This window comes from Marmota monax, unplaced genomic scaffold, assembly GCF_021218885.2.
Source record: "Marmota monax isolate L192 unplaced genomic scaffold, Marmota_monax_Labrador192_F-V1.1 WCK01_AAM20220418_F8-fsc00018, whole genome shotgun sequence".
NCBI classification, from domain to species: domain Eukaryota; kingdom Metazoa; phylum Chordata; class Mammalia; order Rodentia; family Sciuridae; genus Marmota; species Marmota monax.
In genome coordinates, this window is record NW_026692201.1 from 20,770,720 (window position 1) to 20,791,196 (window position 20,477).

Here is a 20,477-nt window from a genome sequence, read left to right on the forward strand (position 1 = left end):
TATTGCATTGCTAACTCCATTTCTATTATTTATATAATACCTTTAAATCACAATAGAAAAAGAAAATATAAATGTTCAGATATCTAGGTATATGAAGTACCTGAATAAGTTGCCAATTTTCTCTTAATGATGGTCCACAGACACTGCCTTTCCCCTTGAAAATATCTTCTAAGATCTAGCTGTTCATCCACACTTGTGGAACAGCCACTTGCGAGCCTTGGTGTTAGAAAGCTATTGTTACTTTTCCCTGGCCACTGGCTCTTCATAACACTTGGCACTTCATCAGAGTAAAGGCTCTCTCATCTCTTCCTTCAGTTCTGTGCAGTAGCTTGTCAGCACCAGTTGGCAGACAAACTTTGTCCTCCTCTCTAGATGTTCTCTCCCTAGTATACTAGCAGTCACTTTCTCATCAAAATTGTACCTCCCATGCCTGAGCTTTACCACTCAGATCAAACGTTTATACTTGTTAACATGACACCCATCTGATTCATTCATTCATTCATTCATCATTCATTCATTTATTCATTCATTTAAATAATATTTACTGGATGACTTCTATGTGCTCAACCATGAAGACAAACCATTAAACAAAAAACAGTACCTATTCTTATGAAATTTAGTTGGGGATAAACATATAGTGCACATGCTCATACAAAATTATAATTATGAAAATTCAAAGAAGGAAAAGCAAAAGATGTTCTTAAAAGATGTAGCAAAAAGAGGTGAAGTAGTCTCTGGAATCAGCTTCACTGGAGAAGCAACATGTAAGCTGAGATACAAAAAGAAGTTGTCATTAACTAGATGAAGAAGGAAGACATTTAAGGAAATGGAAAAAAATATGTGCAATGATCCTGTGGCAGAAAGGAGTAGCATGGGAAGAAAATGTAAAAATACTAAAGTGTGGATAACAGTTTCCAGGGCAGTGGATAAAAGAAGCATTTGGAGAGGAACGTAAGACCCTCATCTATGTAGATCTTATTAAAGACAGGGGAATTCATGAGAGGATTTTAAGGCAAAATATAAAATGATAAAACTGGAGCTATGAAACTAGATCTGGGTTTGAGAAACTTCTGATTGCAGTTTAGAGAATACTAGAAATGAAGGTCAACATATCAGTGGGAAGAAAGCTAGTAGGTAATTGCCGTAGTTAGAGAGAGATGATGCTGGTTTGGATTAAGACAAAAGTGATGTTATGGATAGTAGTTATTAGAAGTTAAAATTAATGAGACTTAGTAATTCATTGGATATGTAGGAGAAGAAAAGAGATGTCCAGATTTCCTCTGAAGTCTCTGGTTGAACAATTGGATGGACATTGTTAGCTAAGATAGGGACGAATAGAAGAGAATCAGATTGGAGGGGAAATAACCTAAGTTCAGTTTGGGTCATGGTGACTTCACTCTCTAAGTGTAAATCTCAGAAGGTATTTGTGTATGAGTGGCACCCGTAGGTCTGTAGTCTTAGTAGAGGTTAAAATTAGAGATATGAATAGAACAGGGCACGCAGGAAATCCAGGAAGCCATAGGAATGATAACACCACTTTTAAAAGGTTATATGATAGAACACTAAGGATAGTCAATATTTAATGGCAAGATTAAAATACAGGAACCTACAAGGAGTAAGAGAAACAGCAAGAAAAATGGAAGAAGGAAATTGAGAGACTATTTCAGGAGGAAATCAGGAGAGTATCTCAAGATGGAGGAAGCAGACAATGGAATTGTGTACTGTTGTCAAGTATGTAACTAAGGCTGTATTCTTCATCAATATGTAAAATTTGAGAAAAGGGATTTGTCCTAAACTTCATAATCTGTCTCTTCCCTCACTGTTAATACCCATCATGATGCCTTACATGGAGAAATTTTGTAAATTGCATTTAGTAAAGAAAAGAATAAATACATTTTGGTGAACCTAATACTTAATAGAGCCAAAGGTACCTTAATACATTCAGTAAGGAGAAAGCTATATGACCTCCAAACAGGATTACATTAAGTAAAAGCATTAAAGAAACAAAACAACAACAACAACAACAACAAAACAGTTGAAAGAAACATCTATGGTTGGACTGGCCATGATTTAAAACATCATGTTGTCCTCATAAAAGAAATAAATACTGTTTACTCACACTGATTATGCTTCTTGGATTCAATGTGAAGTTATTACCTACTTGGCAAAGAAAGAACTAAAAAAAAATTTCAAATCTTTAAAGAATCACATGAAGATGAAAGTTTGAAAAATAATAAAAAGCATTATAATTTAATATACTCTAAGTGACTAAGACAGTATTCTTGCTTGAATATTTATATGAAAGTACAGAATAGTGTCATAGTATTAACTTTGAGATTGATATATTCTCAACATGCCTTACTTTAATCTAGTATGAAACTGATTACTCTATCTAAATAAACTCACATTGTCAGTCTATACCCCCGGCTAGGGACAATGAATGTAGCATTTTATAATGCTTTGAAAATACACTTATATTCCCTAAAGTCAAGTCTTATATATTCTATTTCCAGGATTATGAGGAACATAAAAAACTCTGTTTTTTCCATATACTTTATATTTTTACTAGTAAACTTATAGACAAAGTTATGGTCCATATAGATACTTATACATTTTTAACCCTTAATTTCATGTCCTTTTTCTTTATCTTTTTCTTCCTTCTTACTTACTTTTAATTAATTATCCTAATTTATTTAATATTATTGAAAGCTTACTCAAATCCTTTCTGAAACAATGAATAGATATTAACAAATAGAGGAATTAATTACTAAGATCCTTCATAATATTAGCTATTCCAATCACCTCTCCTATCAGCTTTCCCTTTTCAAAAAAGATAAAGCTAATGTATTTTTAGTTTGTCATCATCCAACCCATGTATGTCCCTGAACAGTTCATTTTAGTTGCTAAGGGGAAGAATGGAGTTTTAAAAGATAATTTGGGGGTAAAGAGATACAACGATAGCTGATATAGGTAGGAGAAATGGATTAAAAGTACAGATTTTGAAAGTCATATGATGATGGTCTAGGAATTCCCAACGCCATGTCTAACAAATTCAATAAAATTATTAAATATATTATTAACTATGTATTAAATTATAAAATAATTTAAATTACTTTAAAATTGCTTTCATTGCTGCCCTAGGTTCCTCTGATTATATCGCTGTTCTGTCACATCATAAAGCATGTGGATCATGTCTTTCCAGACAGATTATATGGACCTAACAGAAAATAATTTTCAGAAAGTATGACACAGATGGGTGTAAGGGATGGGGGTGCTCATATCATGACTTGCATGAAGAATTCAGAAAGGCCAAGGAAAGAATCAAAGATATCGCAGGAGAGAAAACTACATTCCTAAAGGTCTAAAGTTGAGAATGAACAACAAATTAAAGATCAGGGAATAATAAACAGTCTTAAGGATTTGTGAGGAGACCAACTTAACAGGAGCAGAAAAAGTTGTTGATTGTGCCAGGAAAGACGGCAGGAAAAAGTGTGGGTGAAACAGAAGCTGCTCCAGGATTCTAAGGAGGAAAGGGACATAATGAAAACAGTATTTTAGACATTTTAAATAATGGTAAAATGGACTAAGTTCATTAAAATAGGCTGGAGCCAAAGAGTGGTCCTAAGAGAACTTTGGAGGGAGAATCAAGTGAACATGATAGAAGACTGGGACTAGGCAAAGAAAAAGCTCAGGAGATTTTATCATAGAAGCATTTAAGAACAATCACACTCTTAACAGAGAAGGAGGGAGAACAAGGCAAGAGGGGAAGGAAAAATAGTGGAGGACATCATGCTGGGTTTCCATTAGTACAGTGGACCATTCAAGAAATATGGGCAGCTGGACATAATCATAAAGTTGGAGAAACAGATCTAGAAATGCAAAAGTAAAGTCATCTACACAGAGGTTGTAGCCTACGCCATGTGAACAAAGGAACAATCAAAGAAAATGAGTTTTCCTTTTACTTTCTTTAAAACTTATCTTTAACTTAATAAAATTATATTGTACTCATTCTAAGAAATTTGGAAAATACAAATGCAAATTAATATTACTTGCAAGCCATTAGCCAGCTATAGATGCTGTACTATAAGCTCTTTCAATATTGTTTTTTATATATTTTTGTAAGGTCCTATATATGCTAGTCTAGCATAGGTCAGACCTTCTCAATTGTGCCTACTTCCAGTAAATGCTCCTTCCCTGGAAAAGAAGGATTATCTCATCTAGGAAGTTTGGGAACTCCACTTTAAGATAAACACTAGTGTGTCAAGGGCTGTGCAATGTTCTACTGTAAAAATGAGACTTAGTGAGTAACTGACAATCTTATTTCTGCGGGGGAGTGATTTTTCTTGCACATCTCTTGGTATCACCTTGAAGTGTCTTCTCTTTGAAAGGTGGAGATGCACTTGTCAAGTGCTGGAACTTTAGAATGGAATGGGCTAAGTTAGGGACTGGACAACCCAGCTTTGTTCTCTTCAGAAAGTTGTTACCTGCAAATAACCTTTCTTTTCATAAAAAAAAAGCACGTAAGTACTTATCCTATAAAATGTCACAGAGGGATAAAACAGATAAAGTACATAAAACACTTGAAATCATGTTTGTTATACACCATTTCAAAAACTGGGTTGACTTGGATGATTTCATATTTATAATCTGATTTCCTCCTTAATTATAAATCACAATGATTTCCCTATGTTATTATTTTTCAAAACCAACCCTTTTATTACATATATATTAATTTTGTCATTATGTATACCCTATAACTCATTTGTCCAACAATATACTACAGAAAATTTATTTAAATTTTTTAAAATTTACAAATAATGTTTGATTGGACATATTTACATATAAAACTTAGCCAATATTCTCTGGTTAATTCATTATAATTGGTTCCTAGAAATGAAATTGCTGAATAAAGAGGCAAAATTATTCTAGAGTTTTTGATACATGTTACTAAATTGCTCTCCAGAAAGTTTGAATCAAACTTCGTTTTCACTATGGGCTGAAAAGTCATCCCCATGTTCTAATCTTTCTGTCAGGATAATAGTGGAGATTGTTTGCTAAGTAAAAGCAGAAAGAAACATCTTGTTTCATTTACACTTGGCTTTATTTATGAAAAAGAGAAAGAAGTTAAATATAATAATCAACTATTTGAAAAATAAACTAATTTCCTGCTGCCTTCCCAGGCCTCTAGCTGGCTGAACTGACAAGGTCTGGAGGTGGAAATCAGAGAGAGCTACTCCCAAAGAGGGAGAATACCCCTGGTTCCAGATATAAGACAAAAGCAGGCGATAAAAAAGATAAAATGTGATGGTAATGTGGAGAACAAATATGTTTAGAAGTTTAGGAACTCATCAAAAGGATGCAGATTGTTTACTTAATTTATACTATAAAATACCCAGTTTTTTTAATTTGTTATTTTTGCAGTAATGAGTACTATGGAGTTAGCTATTTAATTCCTAAGGACACAAAAGTATATTTACATGCAAGAAGACAAGGTATTGAGTTGGTAGTGTATTGAGGGCATTCCATAGAAATCAATCACAAGGAATTAATCAGACATGCTGACAAAGTTTTATGTATAAGCAATACACTGAGGTCCTTGAAACTAGGGTCTATGTCTCACTAATCCTGGATCCTCCATTGGCTATATGAAGACAGGCACATACAAGCAAGCAGTGTATTCTTGTGGTGTCTATGGAGACCTTTGTGAATGAACTTTCCATACTTTCTATTTATGGGGGAGAGACTCTCATTTCCTAAAAGACAGAGATACAGCCAGTCAACTTAGATAGTAAAATCATCGATAATGTATTTCCAAGATGAATGAAGAATGCATGGAAATTAACAACATCTCCTTCAGCTATGCATGATATTTTTATTCTCAGATACCAAGCAAAGGCATTTTCCAATGACATATTCCACAAAGAATCAAACTGCCATTCTCTATAATGCCACAAAATGTCATCAGATTACTCTGGAAGAACATTTCAAACTTTAAATGATTTTTCTTGTTTTTAAATGCTGTTAATTAAATAATAATAGTGAAAGACCCTATTCATAACTATAAAAGTTACTCCTCTCTCCACTTCTAAGGCTCTGAGTTAAGTTACATGGATTATCCACTTTTCCTGTCTATATCTGATAATTAACTGAAGAACTGTCAAATCCCCCCCATCATAGATCAAGAAGGATGAATTTTTAAATGGCTAGGCAATTAGCTAAAATAGAACTAAATTTCAAAAATTCACTGTTTTCCATTTTATCACTAAAGCAGCAAGTGGAATTATTATGTGCCTTAGATTCTTGAGCTAAAAAATCATACTCTTTACATACTTGTCTATTGTGAAAAATTATAAATTTGTTTTATAAGATATATGTATAGCTGTGAATCCAAGTTTCTACTAAATTTTAAAGGGAATCATAGAATTATAGATAGTATGCCATTTACAGTTTCTTACCTGAGTAAAGAAGGGTAGAAATGTGATATGCAAGAAACCCAATGCAATGGTTGGTTGAAAATTGATTTCAAGGAATCTGAAGCAGACTCATCCATGCCATGCTGAAACGTTCTAGGGAAACACAAGCAGTTATATTCAAATATTCAGAAAACATTAACTATGAAGATGAATGAAGCAACTTTTGATTTTTCTTAATATTCACTAATTGATTAAAAAATTAGTTGTAGATGGACACGATATATTTTATTTATTTTTATGTGGCATTGAGGATCAAACCCAGTGCCTCACGCATGCAAGGCAAGTACTCTACCACTGAGCTACAACCCCAGCCCATAATAAACGACTTTTATGCAAAATAGCATTGCAATAGAATGAACAAGGCACCCATTTCATCCTCTTGGGATTTTGTCAATAGGTGATTCAGGAATCATCAGGTAGACAAGTCAGGAGAGCCAGGAAAAGTATGACTGAGATTTGGATCTTTAAGAACCTCAATTTAACAATTTTTACATTTGGGAAAGGTATAACAATTATCATTTAAGAGTTTTTAAAAACACACTATGAAATTTGTTAAATTAAATGTGCAATGAAGGTACACAAACACTACCTATGTCTTTCTTGAGTTGTAGTCTTATATCCCATTGGGTCTTTTCAACTTATTTTTAATAAATTATAATATTTAATCATATTTTCTTCATTAATATAAAACTGCTTAACAGTAGGTACCTCTTTTTAATCTTTATAAGTACTAAACAATATTTGAAACTTTATAATTAATTTTGCACATTCTTAAGGATCTAGAGAGAGACTGTAAAATAACTTATTTTACATTACTGTGATATAAAAATTGGAATAGTTTGGCCACAATATCTGATCTATAACCACTTTTTGGAAGTGACTACAACATTTTTCTAGGTTAGCTCAAATTCAAGTACAAATCTTGACATAATAAGAAATAATTTGTTACATAACATCCTTAGTACATAACCTGGCTAATAAAATTTTTATAATAATAAACTATATTTGCCCATAGAGTTAGGAGTAGTGAGTGAAAAAATTTTAGAAATGGAATTATGTGAAGTGGTGACATCTACCTGTATAGTACAGAAGCAACAGTGTCTTTTTGACTCTCAATGATAAAAACAGAATAGAATTCCATTTTGAAAACCAATCCACATCTTTTTACTCCACATCTTGCTTCTGGTATGCTCATATCTTCCCAATTTGATCCTTCTCTCACCTTGTGGTCTTGGGAGTTTTTTTTAGAAATTTAATATATCATCTCCTCCTTGAATGCCATTTTCCCCCCAATAAATTTCAGATCAGAAAAAAAATTTAATAGGCTTCAAAGTCAGGCTGTGATGTTTATATTCCAAGCAATCCACTGTGTGAGTTGGAAAGGTAATCAGAAGCTAGGTAAGGTGCCAGGATATGGTTTTCCATATACCAGCATGTAGGAATCATTGAAGAGTTTATAATGGGGGAGTGATGCCAGCAGTTTCACTTCTTAAAAAAATCAATTCCATAGTAGTGAGAACAGTGAATTGGAGGGGATCAAGATAATATTGCACTAGACTAATCAGAAGAGAAAAACAGCTTAGATCAAGTAAGAGACAGAGGGCATAGTAAGTAATAGGCAAATATATATATATATATATATATATATATATATATATATATATATATATATATATATATAAAGTTAACTTAATAGAATGAACAATATCCATCTCCTAATGACCATAGGGTGGGGATGGCAGGAAAGTGAAGATAGAAAGTAAAAGTTAAGGGAAAGGGAGTAGCCTAGATTATCTCACAGGCAGTTTACCTAATTTGAGATATGTTGAGGGGGCTGCATATACTGGAAATATACCCAAAGACAGCCATCCAATAGTAACTTGGATTTACTGGTCTAGCATATACAAGAGCTATTCAGTTTGAATATCTTGATGTAGAAGTCATCACATAATGGTGAAGTCATGTGAATGAATGAATTCAACCAAAGAAAGAATGTAATAGGAAAAGATTTTCAAAGACAGATGTCTGGAACACATCAACATTTAAAGAGTGAGATGAGAAAAAGAACATCTCAAATGAAACCAAGAAGGAACAATGAGAGAAGTAAGCAAATAGCCAGGAAAAAATTATGCTAGGGAAAGCAAGAAAAAGGATAATAGTGCCAAAAACTGCAGAGAGCATAAAACAAAGAAAGAACCTACTTCAGTTTAGCAACTGGGTACATGTAGATGATCTTGCTTCTGTTTGTTTAGCATGATGACAGCCAGAAGTCAAACTGAGTATGTTGAGTGAATGGTAGGTACAAAAGAGGAGACAATGTGAACTGTTTTAGGAACAAAACATAATGATAAAGCAAGGAAAAAAACATTTTAAAAGACTAAGGACATGGAATACAAGGTAAATGTTATCAAGAGCTCAGGTGAAAAGATTTTCTATAGTTGGGAAAAGAGACAACATTGATCAGAAAGCAGTCAAGGGGTTGGGAGGCGAATAAGGATAGAAGAATGGAGTGAGCAATCTTAAAAATTAAAAAAGGAATGAATGTGAGATGGAGATGTAGCTCTGTGGCATAATTCTTGCCTAGGATGTATGATGCCCCAGGTTCAATATCCACTATCACAATTTAAAAAAAAAAAACAATGGATGTGAGGAGCTAAACTGTATTCATGATGGTCTGAATTCTCTTAGAGAAGTACAGGGGCGAAGCCATCTGCTAACAAACAGTAAGATGGTGCAAGTTCAGGGGTTGGCCAAAGGAGAGAAGGATGGAAGAAGGAGTTGCCCAGAGAGTGAACAAAGGATGGGGTTGGGTTGTAAGTAGGCACAAAAGGATTGCTGAGTGACATTCTCTAGCAGTGTATCAGAGTCCAGATAGGCCACTAAGTGTGGGTGCAGGGAAGGGATGTGCAACAGCTGGTACACTAGGAAGAGGAGAATGCTGTTAGGAGGAAGCAGAAGAGATGCAGAAAGGGTCTGGAGAGAAATGCAGTCTCAAAAGATGTGAAAGACTGAGGGTAACAGATGGGTCAAGAGATGAATGATGAATGAGCATAGCAGAAAGGACAGAAGGAGATGAACAAAGACACTTAGTATCATGGCCTACGCCAAATTCTTTGAGCCCTTTGCATAAATACCTATTTTTCCGATTATGTGGACATTTCTCCCAGAATACCTTATCTAGAATGCTCTCTGTGTCATAGTCAGCTAGCTCCACAGATTGCTCCACCTCAGAACCTTCTCTTAAGTCTCCTCTGACCACTGTGTCTAAAACATATCCCTTCTCTTCACCTCCTGTGCTTTGTTTCTCCCTCGGACTGTACTTCTAATCCTTTAACATTTATCATTATTATTGTTTTGTTGTTGTTATTTTTCATCTGCTCCATACCCCAAGGATAGGGACACTGAAGGTTATTTGTAGATAGTGTATGGGTACATATAGGAGCAATGGAGCCAGACAGCCTCAGTTTGCATCTTGGGTATGCTTTTTATTGGAGATATGGTGTTCAGCAATTTATTTAGTTTCAGTTTTCTTATTTGCAAAAGAGGGATTGGGTCAGTGTGAGGAGTTGGTGAGATAATGCATATGAAAGATTTAGCCAAGTGCCTGATATAGGACAAGGGCTCAGTATAACAGTTGTAAGTAGTTCTTAAGAAGGTTTTATGACTATCTGAAAACTGACATGGAATTTCTAATAGACTAAATGGTTGCCTAGTTACAGTTTTATACTGAAGACTAGAAAAAATAATGTAGGATCTAAAAATAATGGAATGGTTAATTGGTGCCAAAATTTCTAAGACTTTTACAAGGACATTTCTGCCAGAACCAGAACCTAAACTCTTTACTCCACTGACAGTTGCTCAGTCATACTGGTAATAGTAAGGTTATTTGGCTATAAGAGATATTATGGCAGATGTTTATGGTCTCAGAGGGGGAGGGATCTGTATGAGCATTTAATTCCACAGCAAGATCCCAAATTAGTTTCATTATTCTGGAGAGTATAACAGGGTGAAAATTGGCCCAGAAGCCTCAATGGGGGAATGAAATTATGAGCTAGCTATTAGATAACCTCTAATGATGTTTTGGTATACAGTTAAAAGAGAGGATGCTCTGAATAATTCATAGCAAAAAATAACAATTGTATGAGCCATAGCATTATATTTTCCACAAGCACATAAAGGAATTTTGATATAGCAAATTTAAATACTTTAAAAATAAGTAATTGTCTATAGGTTGAAGCAAAATACATTTCTTCTCATTCCTAAATCAGGCTGTAAAATAGATTTAGCTTAGGGGGAAAAAAAGTGAATTTGGGAAATTTCTTGCCTTTGTCCTTTCTCCAACATTAGTGAGCCATACACTTTCCCTCTCATTAACACCACCTGCCTCTGGCTGACCATACCATAGTGCTGCCTCACTTTCTATTTTAGATTCCTTTTGTTGTTGTTGTTGTTTCTGATGTATGCTACTTTTCCCTTAACAAAACTGATTAGCTTCTTGAGCTTATGTAGCCAGCTGCTGGGATGAAATAAATCCAAGGCATATCAAAAGTGAGAACAACTAAAAGCTAAAAAGAGTTAGCTGGGTTTTATGCCTTTCTTGTGCCACTCTTGGCTGCCCTCCCAAGAGAATTGGTTCTCCTATGAGGTTAATGGAATAAGCCCCCATGAAGGAATTAAGTAGCCCAAGGATATAAGCTCTAGGGGCGGTAGAGGTGTGAGGGGTGGGTTTCTTGTTTCATCTGTGCATATCAAAGTTACTGGGTGATAAGAAAAAATACCAAGAGAAGACTACAACCTTAGAAGGAGAATTGGTAGGAGAAAGCACCAAAAATTGAGGATATGTAAGTCTTTTTGATAGCCCTAAAATAAAAAGCCATTATGAATATGTAGAAATAATCAAATTCAATCTACTTTAAGATTTAAACAGAATCCTAAGTCACTTCTTTGCTTTAAAAACAAAAAACAAACAAACAAACAAAAAGTGCTACCTCAGGGGCCATAAATTTGTTGCTTAAATGTCACTGAGAGATATCTGGTAAGATTGGAGTAAATTATGGTTCCCTACATTTCTCATGATCCCTAGCTTGAATTTTTCATAACAAAAATCACTCTCTGAGGTTAGAAAATGATGACTTTTAAATTAGACAATGGCACAGTGCTGCTTGGTCTATTGTTGAGCCACAGTAAATATGTGGTAGGGAAGAAAAAAGAAAGAATAAATGGAAGGTATTGCCAGAACATGCTTAGTGGAATGGAAGATGAATTTGAGGGGCCATCTATGAAGAGCACACAGCCACTGGGGAAGGGGGAGAACAGGACAATGGTGGAGAGAAAATAAGACTGGACCTCAGGGTACAGCAGGAACCAACCAGTAAAAGGCTAAGGTGCAAATCAACTCCAAAATTAACGACTGGTCCTTTCTCAGTGTTTTACATATTAGGACCACATATAAAGCTTTTTGATTTTATGTGTTTTTTTAAAAAAGTTATTTCTGCTTAAAAATAATATTTAAAGGGAGGCAAATAAAAGGACTTTCCTCCTTCTAAACAAAAATGGAAAGAAATATCATTTAATGGACTATTTTGCTTTCTGACAGACTATTTTTAATATTTTAAAAATTTTATTTCCATTAAATCTATATAAATTTTAACTGCTTTATTAAGACATATAATTCACATGCCTAAAAATTAATATATTCAAAGTATACAATTAAATGGTCCCTACTGTAATCACAGCTGCATAACTACATCACTATCTAATTTTAATTTTTTTTCTTATCCCTAAAAGAAGCTTTATGCTCATTAGCAGTCACTCTCCATTTTCCTTTTCCCTCAGCTCCTAGCAACCAGTGATCTGTTTTCTTTCTCTATGGATATGCCTCTTCTGAATTTTTCTAATAAACATACCCAAACAGTAAGGGTTCTCTTGTGTCAGGCTTTTTTCACATAGCGTAATGTTTTTAAGGTTCATTCCTAGTAAAGCACATATTAATAATCCTGCTTTTTTATTGCTGAATAATATTGCACTGAATGCATATGCCACATTTTCTTTATCCATTTACCAGTTCATGGGTATTTGGTTTGCTTCTACTTTGTGCTATCATGAAAAATGCTTCTATGAATCTTTGTGAAGACGCATTTCCATTGCTGGGTCATAAGATGATGTGCTCAACATTTTACATAATCATACTTCATGCTTCACAGTTGAGGAACTTCCTGTTTTCCAAATGATATCGGTCATTCTTGAGATATGAAAAACAAAGTTTTAGCCTAAAATATTTTGGTTTTTGAGGGACAGTGAATTAGTTGCAAAGCAAAATGTAACAAAACAAAGTTTAAGACCATAATCTCAAAAGACCTAATATTAATTTGAAATTGAGTTATGGACATGGCATTGAAATACCTTGGAATTCATTGATGTAAAATCTTATAAGTGCTTCCACGGGTAAGACAAGATGAGTCTACTATTCCTTGGCTAATTGAGCAATATCCTAACGTACTTCTGATGAGCTGAGCCTTTGACTGGTAGTTTGGGACTTTTACTGGAATCTTACTCTTCTGTGTTATTTAATGTTGGAATAAACAACTTTCAGGATTTCTGATATGATACATCAAAATATTTCAGAAATATAAAAATTTATTTAATTTTAACATTAAAAATTTTATCAGACTTTGCTAAATTACTAAGGAGAGATATTATATCTTTCTTACTCTTATATCCCTTGTGCTTAATCATAGAGGCAACACGATTGAATTGAAATCAAATTGCATTTACCTAGAACTTCAGGAATTAATTTGGGGTGTGAGTGCTGGAAATTGAACTCATGACCTTGGATATACCACTGAGTCACACCCCCAAATCCCTCTAGGAATTAATATTTAACTTGCTATATACAAGCTAAAACTAACAGTCTATGCAAGCAAGTGCAGCAAGGAAACCACTAACTGGCTATGTGGATATGCATGGGAGGATGCTTCTGAATGCAGTTTGTTGACAGATTTCCTCTGTCAACAAAAAGCAAAATATATATCAAAGATTAGAATATTCTAGAAAAACAATTTAAATTCATATGAAAGGATTTTTTGGAATAAACGAATATTTAAAAGGAATTAAAGTGCATCTAGATTTTTGAAAGCAATATAGCTTTCTATGTTTCACATTAGAAAAATCCAGAGGCAATGGTTGATATAAAATGTTATAAATATAATCCTGATTGAAATTAGCAATTTAAATTTGCTGAATGAGATTACAGTGTAGTATCTGATGCACAAATCAGAGATTTGAGTACTTGCATAGTTGTTAGAAAATGTATCAAAAGGTCTTAGGTTAACAATAATGAGTGTACATATTATATTATTATTATTATTATTAAAGTATGCAATCTTTGATAATAATTTATTTGTTTTACAAATGCATTGGGGGTCATAGCAGCTCAATTCACAATAGCAAGACTTTGGAACCAACCCAGATGCCCTTCAATAGACGAATGGATTAAAAAAATGTGGCATTTATACACAATGGAGTATTACTCTGCATTAAAAAATGACAAAATCATAGAATTTGCAGGGAAATGGATGGCACTAGAGCAGATTATGCTAAGTGAAGCTAGCCAATCCCTAAAAAGCAAATGCCAAATGTCTCCTTTGATATAAGGAGAGTAACTAAGAACAGAGTAGGGACGAAGAGCATGAGAAGAAGATTAACATTAAACAGAGATGAGAGGTGGGAGGGAAAGGGAGAGAAAAGGGAAATTGCATGGAAATGGAAGGAGACCCTCAGGGTTATACAAAAGAACATACAAGAGGAAATGAGGGGAAAGGGAAAAATAATACAAGGGGGAGAAATGAAGGTCAATAGAGGGGGTAGAGAGAGAAGAGGGGTGGGGAGGGGAGGGGAGGGGGGATAGTAGAGGATAGGAAAGGTAGCAGAACATGACAGTCACTAGTATGGCAATATGTAAATCCATGGATGTGTAATTGATGTGATTCTGCAATCTGTATATGGGCTAAAAATGGGAGTTCATAACCCACTTGAAGCAAAGTGTGAAAGATGATATATCAAGAACTATGTAATGTTTTGAAAAACCAACAATAAAAAAAAATTAAAAAAAAAACAAAAAAAAAAACAAATGCATTGGGGGTTAAAATTTTTCAATTCATCTGTGACAAAGCATGAAATTCAATATTGCTCACCATGACAAATCCATGAAATTTGTCAACTTTGTTCCTGATTTTCACAGGGCCTTCCTCTTAGATGAAATGACCCATTGAACCGAGAGCATAGCAATTTTTTCATCTATGGTAAATCAGTTTAGTTTGCCAGGATTTACTATGGGCCTCAGACTTAAGCTTTTTATGATTATGAAGCATTATGTATATAATCTCAACCTTATGGAGATTTATCTCACTGTTTCTTCCCGTTTCTGAAAGAATTATCCATTTTTAAAGTTAGTTCTCCACCTGGATTGCCTAGAAGAAACAACCTGTACACAATGGCTTTGTCGACAGTGAAAGAGTAGGTGAAAATTATAGGAAAATTGCAATCAAAGTTGTTAATTACTCTTAGAATATCTGACACTAAAGTCTAAAATTTATTGAAAATAAAGATTTGTATGTCACTCTTACCAGAATGTTATAGGAAGGAACACTTTACCTTGTTTAGCCTAAGAAATAGAAATATTATATAAATTTTTTACTATCTAACTGGTAACGTACAATTATTTAGTCTTTTATTATAAAAGTGACAATTTTGGAAGAGGAATTAAATAAAATATTAATATTTTAATTGTAAAATCTACTCAAACCTCTACTATAATATTACAAACTTGAATCAAATTAACTAGAAGTTAAAAGTAGTTCGAAAGTTTTCTCTAAATCTTGTTTAGCTAAGTAAAATATTTAAATGTTTTTTCCATTTAATTACTCATTTCTATTTCCACTTGCCATTATCATTTAAGACACTAAAGCCTAATATTAAAAGTACAAATCTAGCCAGATATAGAAGTGCACATCTGTAATCAAACTACATGGGTGGCTGAGGTAGGAGGCTGAGGCTTGAGTCCAGCCTGGGTAACTTAATGAGATCCTATCTCATAATAAAGCAAAAATGTGGCTGGGGATGTGGCTCAGTGGTAGAGTATCCCTGGGTTCAATCCCCAGTACTAGAGGGAAGAAAAAAGCACTTCTATAGTAGATTTATTGAAAGTATGCAACCTTTAGGTCTCTTTCAGAATTGGGCATATTTTAGAACAATTTTCTAAAATTTATTTTTTATTAGAGCAAATTATGTAAAATTAAAACATTTTTTATATGTTGATAGACCTTTATTTTTTTATTTACTTATATGTGGTACTGAGAATCAAACTCAGTGCCTCACACATGCCAGGCAAGTATGCTACAGCTGAGCCTCAGCTCCAAACTATAACATATTGTTAAGGTGAGCCAAAAGCAACTAGATATGATTTTCTTTTTCACAGAATATCAAGTAATGACTAAATAATCGACCCATTAAAATAAGTCAAAAAGTAAAGCTTAAAATGCTCCAACTACATTGGAAACTTATCAACTGAATGAGATTGACCAATAAATGGAGACAGATACAATACATATTGGGAGATTAAATTAGTTTGAGAATCAAGAAACCCCTGTTGGTTGGTATTGGTTTTATAGAATGGCCCAATACACAATATCAAAAATGTACTTCAGAAAATTTCTACTTGCTACTTAACATAATTCAATAAGTGCTATGAAAATAGCTTTGTTAAATACATTATTTTATATATAATCATAATTAAAAAATAAAATATATTTGATACTTACCTAAATAACTCTGTTAATGGTGAAGTCAAAATGGCTAATGTTGTAAACAGATTATTACAATGGGTATGAATTTTAAAAATTTTATCATCTTTAGACTCATGAGGATTCACAAGGTTTTGTACAGATGTACAAATCGACCATAACATGTTCTCAGTGCAGATTAAAATTGTTGTCACATCAAGTCTATTGGAAAGAAAAAGAGGAAAATCATACTAAAATAAACTTTTGGCTTGGTATATATACTTTCCTTCATATCTCTAGTACTAAGCATATGTAAGAATAAAAAGTTTTGGTTAGATGTCAGAGCTTCAGATCAAAAACAAAAAGCATCAAAGATACTTTTTTTGAGTTTCTGGTGTTATACGTCCCATAATACCATCATGTTAGGGATAGTTAAGGTCTATAATAGTATTCTAGGAATGCTTTTCATAAAACATTTGCTTTGCATTATCAAGATTTTATTCCAGAAGCTCAAGAGACTGTCCTTTAAATTACACTGAGCAAAAGAGAAGCTAGCTGAAAAGAAAAACTTGCTATTATCCATACATACATAGTAGGTGAAAATTAGATAGCAGAACAATTCTCTCCATCCATGTCTAAGCTGTCAAAAGGCTATAATATGTGGAGTAACATGTACTCCCAGCAAGTGCGAGATAAGAAGAAATAACAACAGAAACACAAATGAAGATGCTCATCCTTTCAGAAATTTCTAGTGTTAATAAATTTGTGGAGAATGTGCTCTATCATTTATTTTATTTATAAAACTATTTATTTGTTTCCATATTCACAAAGTTTTTAAATTTAAAAAATGTTTAATGTATTTATTTTAATTGACAGAATAATTACACATATTTATGGTGTACAGTGTGACATTTCTACACATGAATACAACGTGCAATAATCAGATCAGGGTAATTGGCATATCTATCACCTTAAGACATATATCATTTCTTTGTTTTCAGAAGCATTCAAAATCTTCCTAGCTATTTTGAAATAGTCAATTAATTGTTATAGTAGTCAACCATGGTTATCACAATGTGCCAGAGACCTTTAGAAGTTATTCCTCCTATCCTATTGCATGCCATGTCTCTTAATTGTCCTCTTACCATCCCTTCCTCCCCTTTCTGGTGTTTTAGTAGAAATGCAGACAAATATTTAAAGGCATTTATTTTTAAAGTATATGACTAAGTTGAACAGACCTCAGCTAATATACTTTTTTTGCTTTTAAATTAAGAGTTGAAGCAATACAAAATGGAAATTTTTTAAAGGATAACAAAAATATGTTTACAGATTTTTAAAAATTATACTTAGGCCAAAAATGTATTATATATAATCAATTTTCTATGTTAATACACATGATTTTGGTTATATGACATACGTACACTATTGGAATACTAAACACATCAATAATAACTTTTAAGAAGGTGTAATTGTAGTTGATATTAACTTTCCCTAAATGCTAAATTAAGTCACTAATACATGATACACATGTACATCACATAATCTGATTTCCATAATAATGATGGTTTAGGATTAACCATTCAAATAAAAATAAATTTTTTACTTATCAAAACTAGAAACAATAAATCTAGCTTTACATAGCATTTTTATTCAACCATCCAGAAAATAAAAACCAAATTCTCTATGGTACAGTTAATTAATTAAATATACTACCTGTTTGATGAGCTAACAGTAAATCTCATTTTACAAATATCTCATAATGACTTGCCACCTCATAGTCAAATGTGCTTCATACTAAAAAAGAAAAAGAATGAAGGAATACTTTGCTCTCAAAAGGAATTTACCAACTATTCAGAGTTCAATTTTTTAAACACTTGGCCTATAATTCAAAACAGCCTGTTCAAAATACAGTGTTTATGAAACACTGTAGCAGGACCTAAATGCCCTTAAGATTGCCATATACTTTACAATAACATGATCAGAAATAATTCTCCTGCCAAAATAAATAAATAAATAAATAAAAGCTTCTGATGTATATAGGTTTCTTCTAAAATATTCCTGGAAAAAAATTCTATGTAAACAACAGGTCTTAGACAAAGTATTTATAAAACAAAAGTCTCTGTTCATGTAAATCATTGTTGTTACATAAGGCCATTTGTATAATATTCATTGCCTAGATAACTCAAAGAATTGTGCTATATTTCAGTCTTCAATTTAAAGCCTGGTGACTGGTGCTCCTCATTTTCTGGGATTCTATATTTTCTTGAACTGGCTTTTAATAATACATAGTGAAGAGAAAAGAAAAAATAAAGGAAAAGAGGAATGAGGGAATTGAAATATATTAAGAAGAAAAATTACTAGACAATGCAGATAATGAAGACAAACTTCTATATATAAAGGTTTAAAAAAGACCACCACTAAAATCTCTTGATTGCCTAGAAGCTCAAAGTCAAATTAACTGCTCCATCACAGCTTGGCTGCTTTTTTATCTATTTCAGAACCTTAATTTTCTCTTTATCTTATTAACTTTTGTGTGTATGTGTGTGTGTGTGTGTGTATACATAAATATATGTATGTATACATATACATACCTATATATGTCCTAGATTACAAGACATCTTGAATAATTTCTTAGAAACAAATGGGTTTTATAGGCAAGTTTAAGAGGAAATAAGAGCAAAGTTACTTCTATTTGAGTTCCACATTTCCACTTAAATACCCCAGAAGAACTGAAAACAATTTCCTTTCAGATGTTAGGAACATGTTAAATATACAAGGTGTTGTGTGTGTCATGAGATTCAGAAATATATTCTGCATTACACTGACTCAAAAGTTTTCTTGGAAAGCAGTAGTTTTCAGAACTTCAATTACCTTATCTGTGGAGTTCTCTTATAACTGGGATGGGCCCGAGCATATCTGGAGGCCAGCAAACTCAACGATTTCTCTAGCACTTCTGCCAGAATCTCCTGGGCTATCTTAGGGGGCAGAATGGTCCAGAGATCATGATGAAGAGCCCAGCAGAAATAATGCCACATCTGGAGTGAGAAGGAGCATCTTTCCCCCTGGCAAAATCAGCACACATTAAACAATAGAATAACATCTTCCAAAATGTCAGTTTGCTTCCTATGAACCTAATTAGTTCAGGCTGAAAGGAAATAGCTGGAGAGACTGACACACTAGATGACCAGGAAAGATTTTTGACTAGATGTTAAACATCCTTATTGACAAAGGAACATATGTTTTATTTCAATTACAAGACCAGATATCCTAGTGCAAATCCAGACCATAAGCATTTAACCTAGCATATCCTTGATTTACTTACTCCCGGCCTAGGGTTTAAAATTTACTTTGAAACAGTTTTTGTAGTTGCTAAACAAGTTATGCTAGGTAGTTTAAGATAATAGACTGATTCTTCTAAAATTGAAATCTATTTAAATTGTTAATGAAGGTATTTTTTCTGAAACTATTGGCATCATTGAGTTAATTTTATAAATCAGATTTCATATTGTAAGAAATGACAGGAATAAAATAAATGTGCACACTATAATCTTATCAATATTCATGAAACAAAGTGGGATGTATAACTACTAAAGATTATTACATTGGGCTATTTCACCTATGGCATTTTAATAATAGTACTATACTAGCAATGGATACCACAGAGGTCTAATTTTATAAGATTTTGAAAATCCTAGATACATAGTTTCACCATTTCTTAGCATTTTTATGGCATTTTATACTTCCAAGGGACCAGATTCTCATTCTTTTCTATCCCTCTACAGATTTCCTTTGTGCACTTACTTTTCCCTGAGTGCTGAGGGAGACCCAACAGTGGCCTAGGCAAAAAGGAACAAGCAGAAAGGAGAAGGTAGCCTCAAGTGATTTGCAAGTATTAATTAGGTATCATGCTCTGGGGGAGGTTTGTAGTTGTTGACCTCATTTTCTTCAAATCAGATCAAAAGATTATTTGAAATAAGAAAGAGTAGAAAGCATTCTTCAAACATTATCCTTATTATGTTAATATATCAAAACTTAAAACTGGTAAAATTTCCTATTTTAGCTTTAAGTAATTTTCTTTGCCATAAAATTTGTGCTTTGCCCAGTATATTTAAAAACAACAACAAAAAAGTCATCTAAAAATAGCTGTTGTTCTCTTATACCAAAAATTGATGGTTTCCTAAGCAGATACGTCTTTAAGTATTATTAGACTCTTCTTCTGGTAGTC

At 33.2% G+C, this 20,477-nt stretch overlaps 1 protein-coding gene across 4 annotated transcripts in view; it reads right to left on the bottom strand.

The window, feature by feature from the left end:
- The window catches only part of Kiaa0825 (KIAA0825 ortholog), a 372,465-nt gene that overhangs the window by 242,373 nt on the left and 109,615 nt on the right, over positions 1–20,477 (bottom strand). For 3 of the 4 annotated variants that reach the window (XM_046428642.2, XM_058574629.1, XM_058574633.1), the window contains exons 10-12: positions 19,124–19,314; positions 16,292–16,474; positions 6,456–6,566 (exon numbers count right to left, since the gene is read on the bottom strand). In XM_046428642.2, the coding sequence (XP_046284598.1) occupies positions 6,456–6,566; positions 16,292–16,474; positions 19,124–19,314 (485 nt within the window). Of the gene's footprint in view, positions 1–6,455; positions 6,567–16,291; positions 16,475–19,123; positions 19,315–20,477 lie in introns of those variants that run through there. The other variant, XM_058574634.1, reaches the window with a different exon arrangement.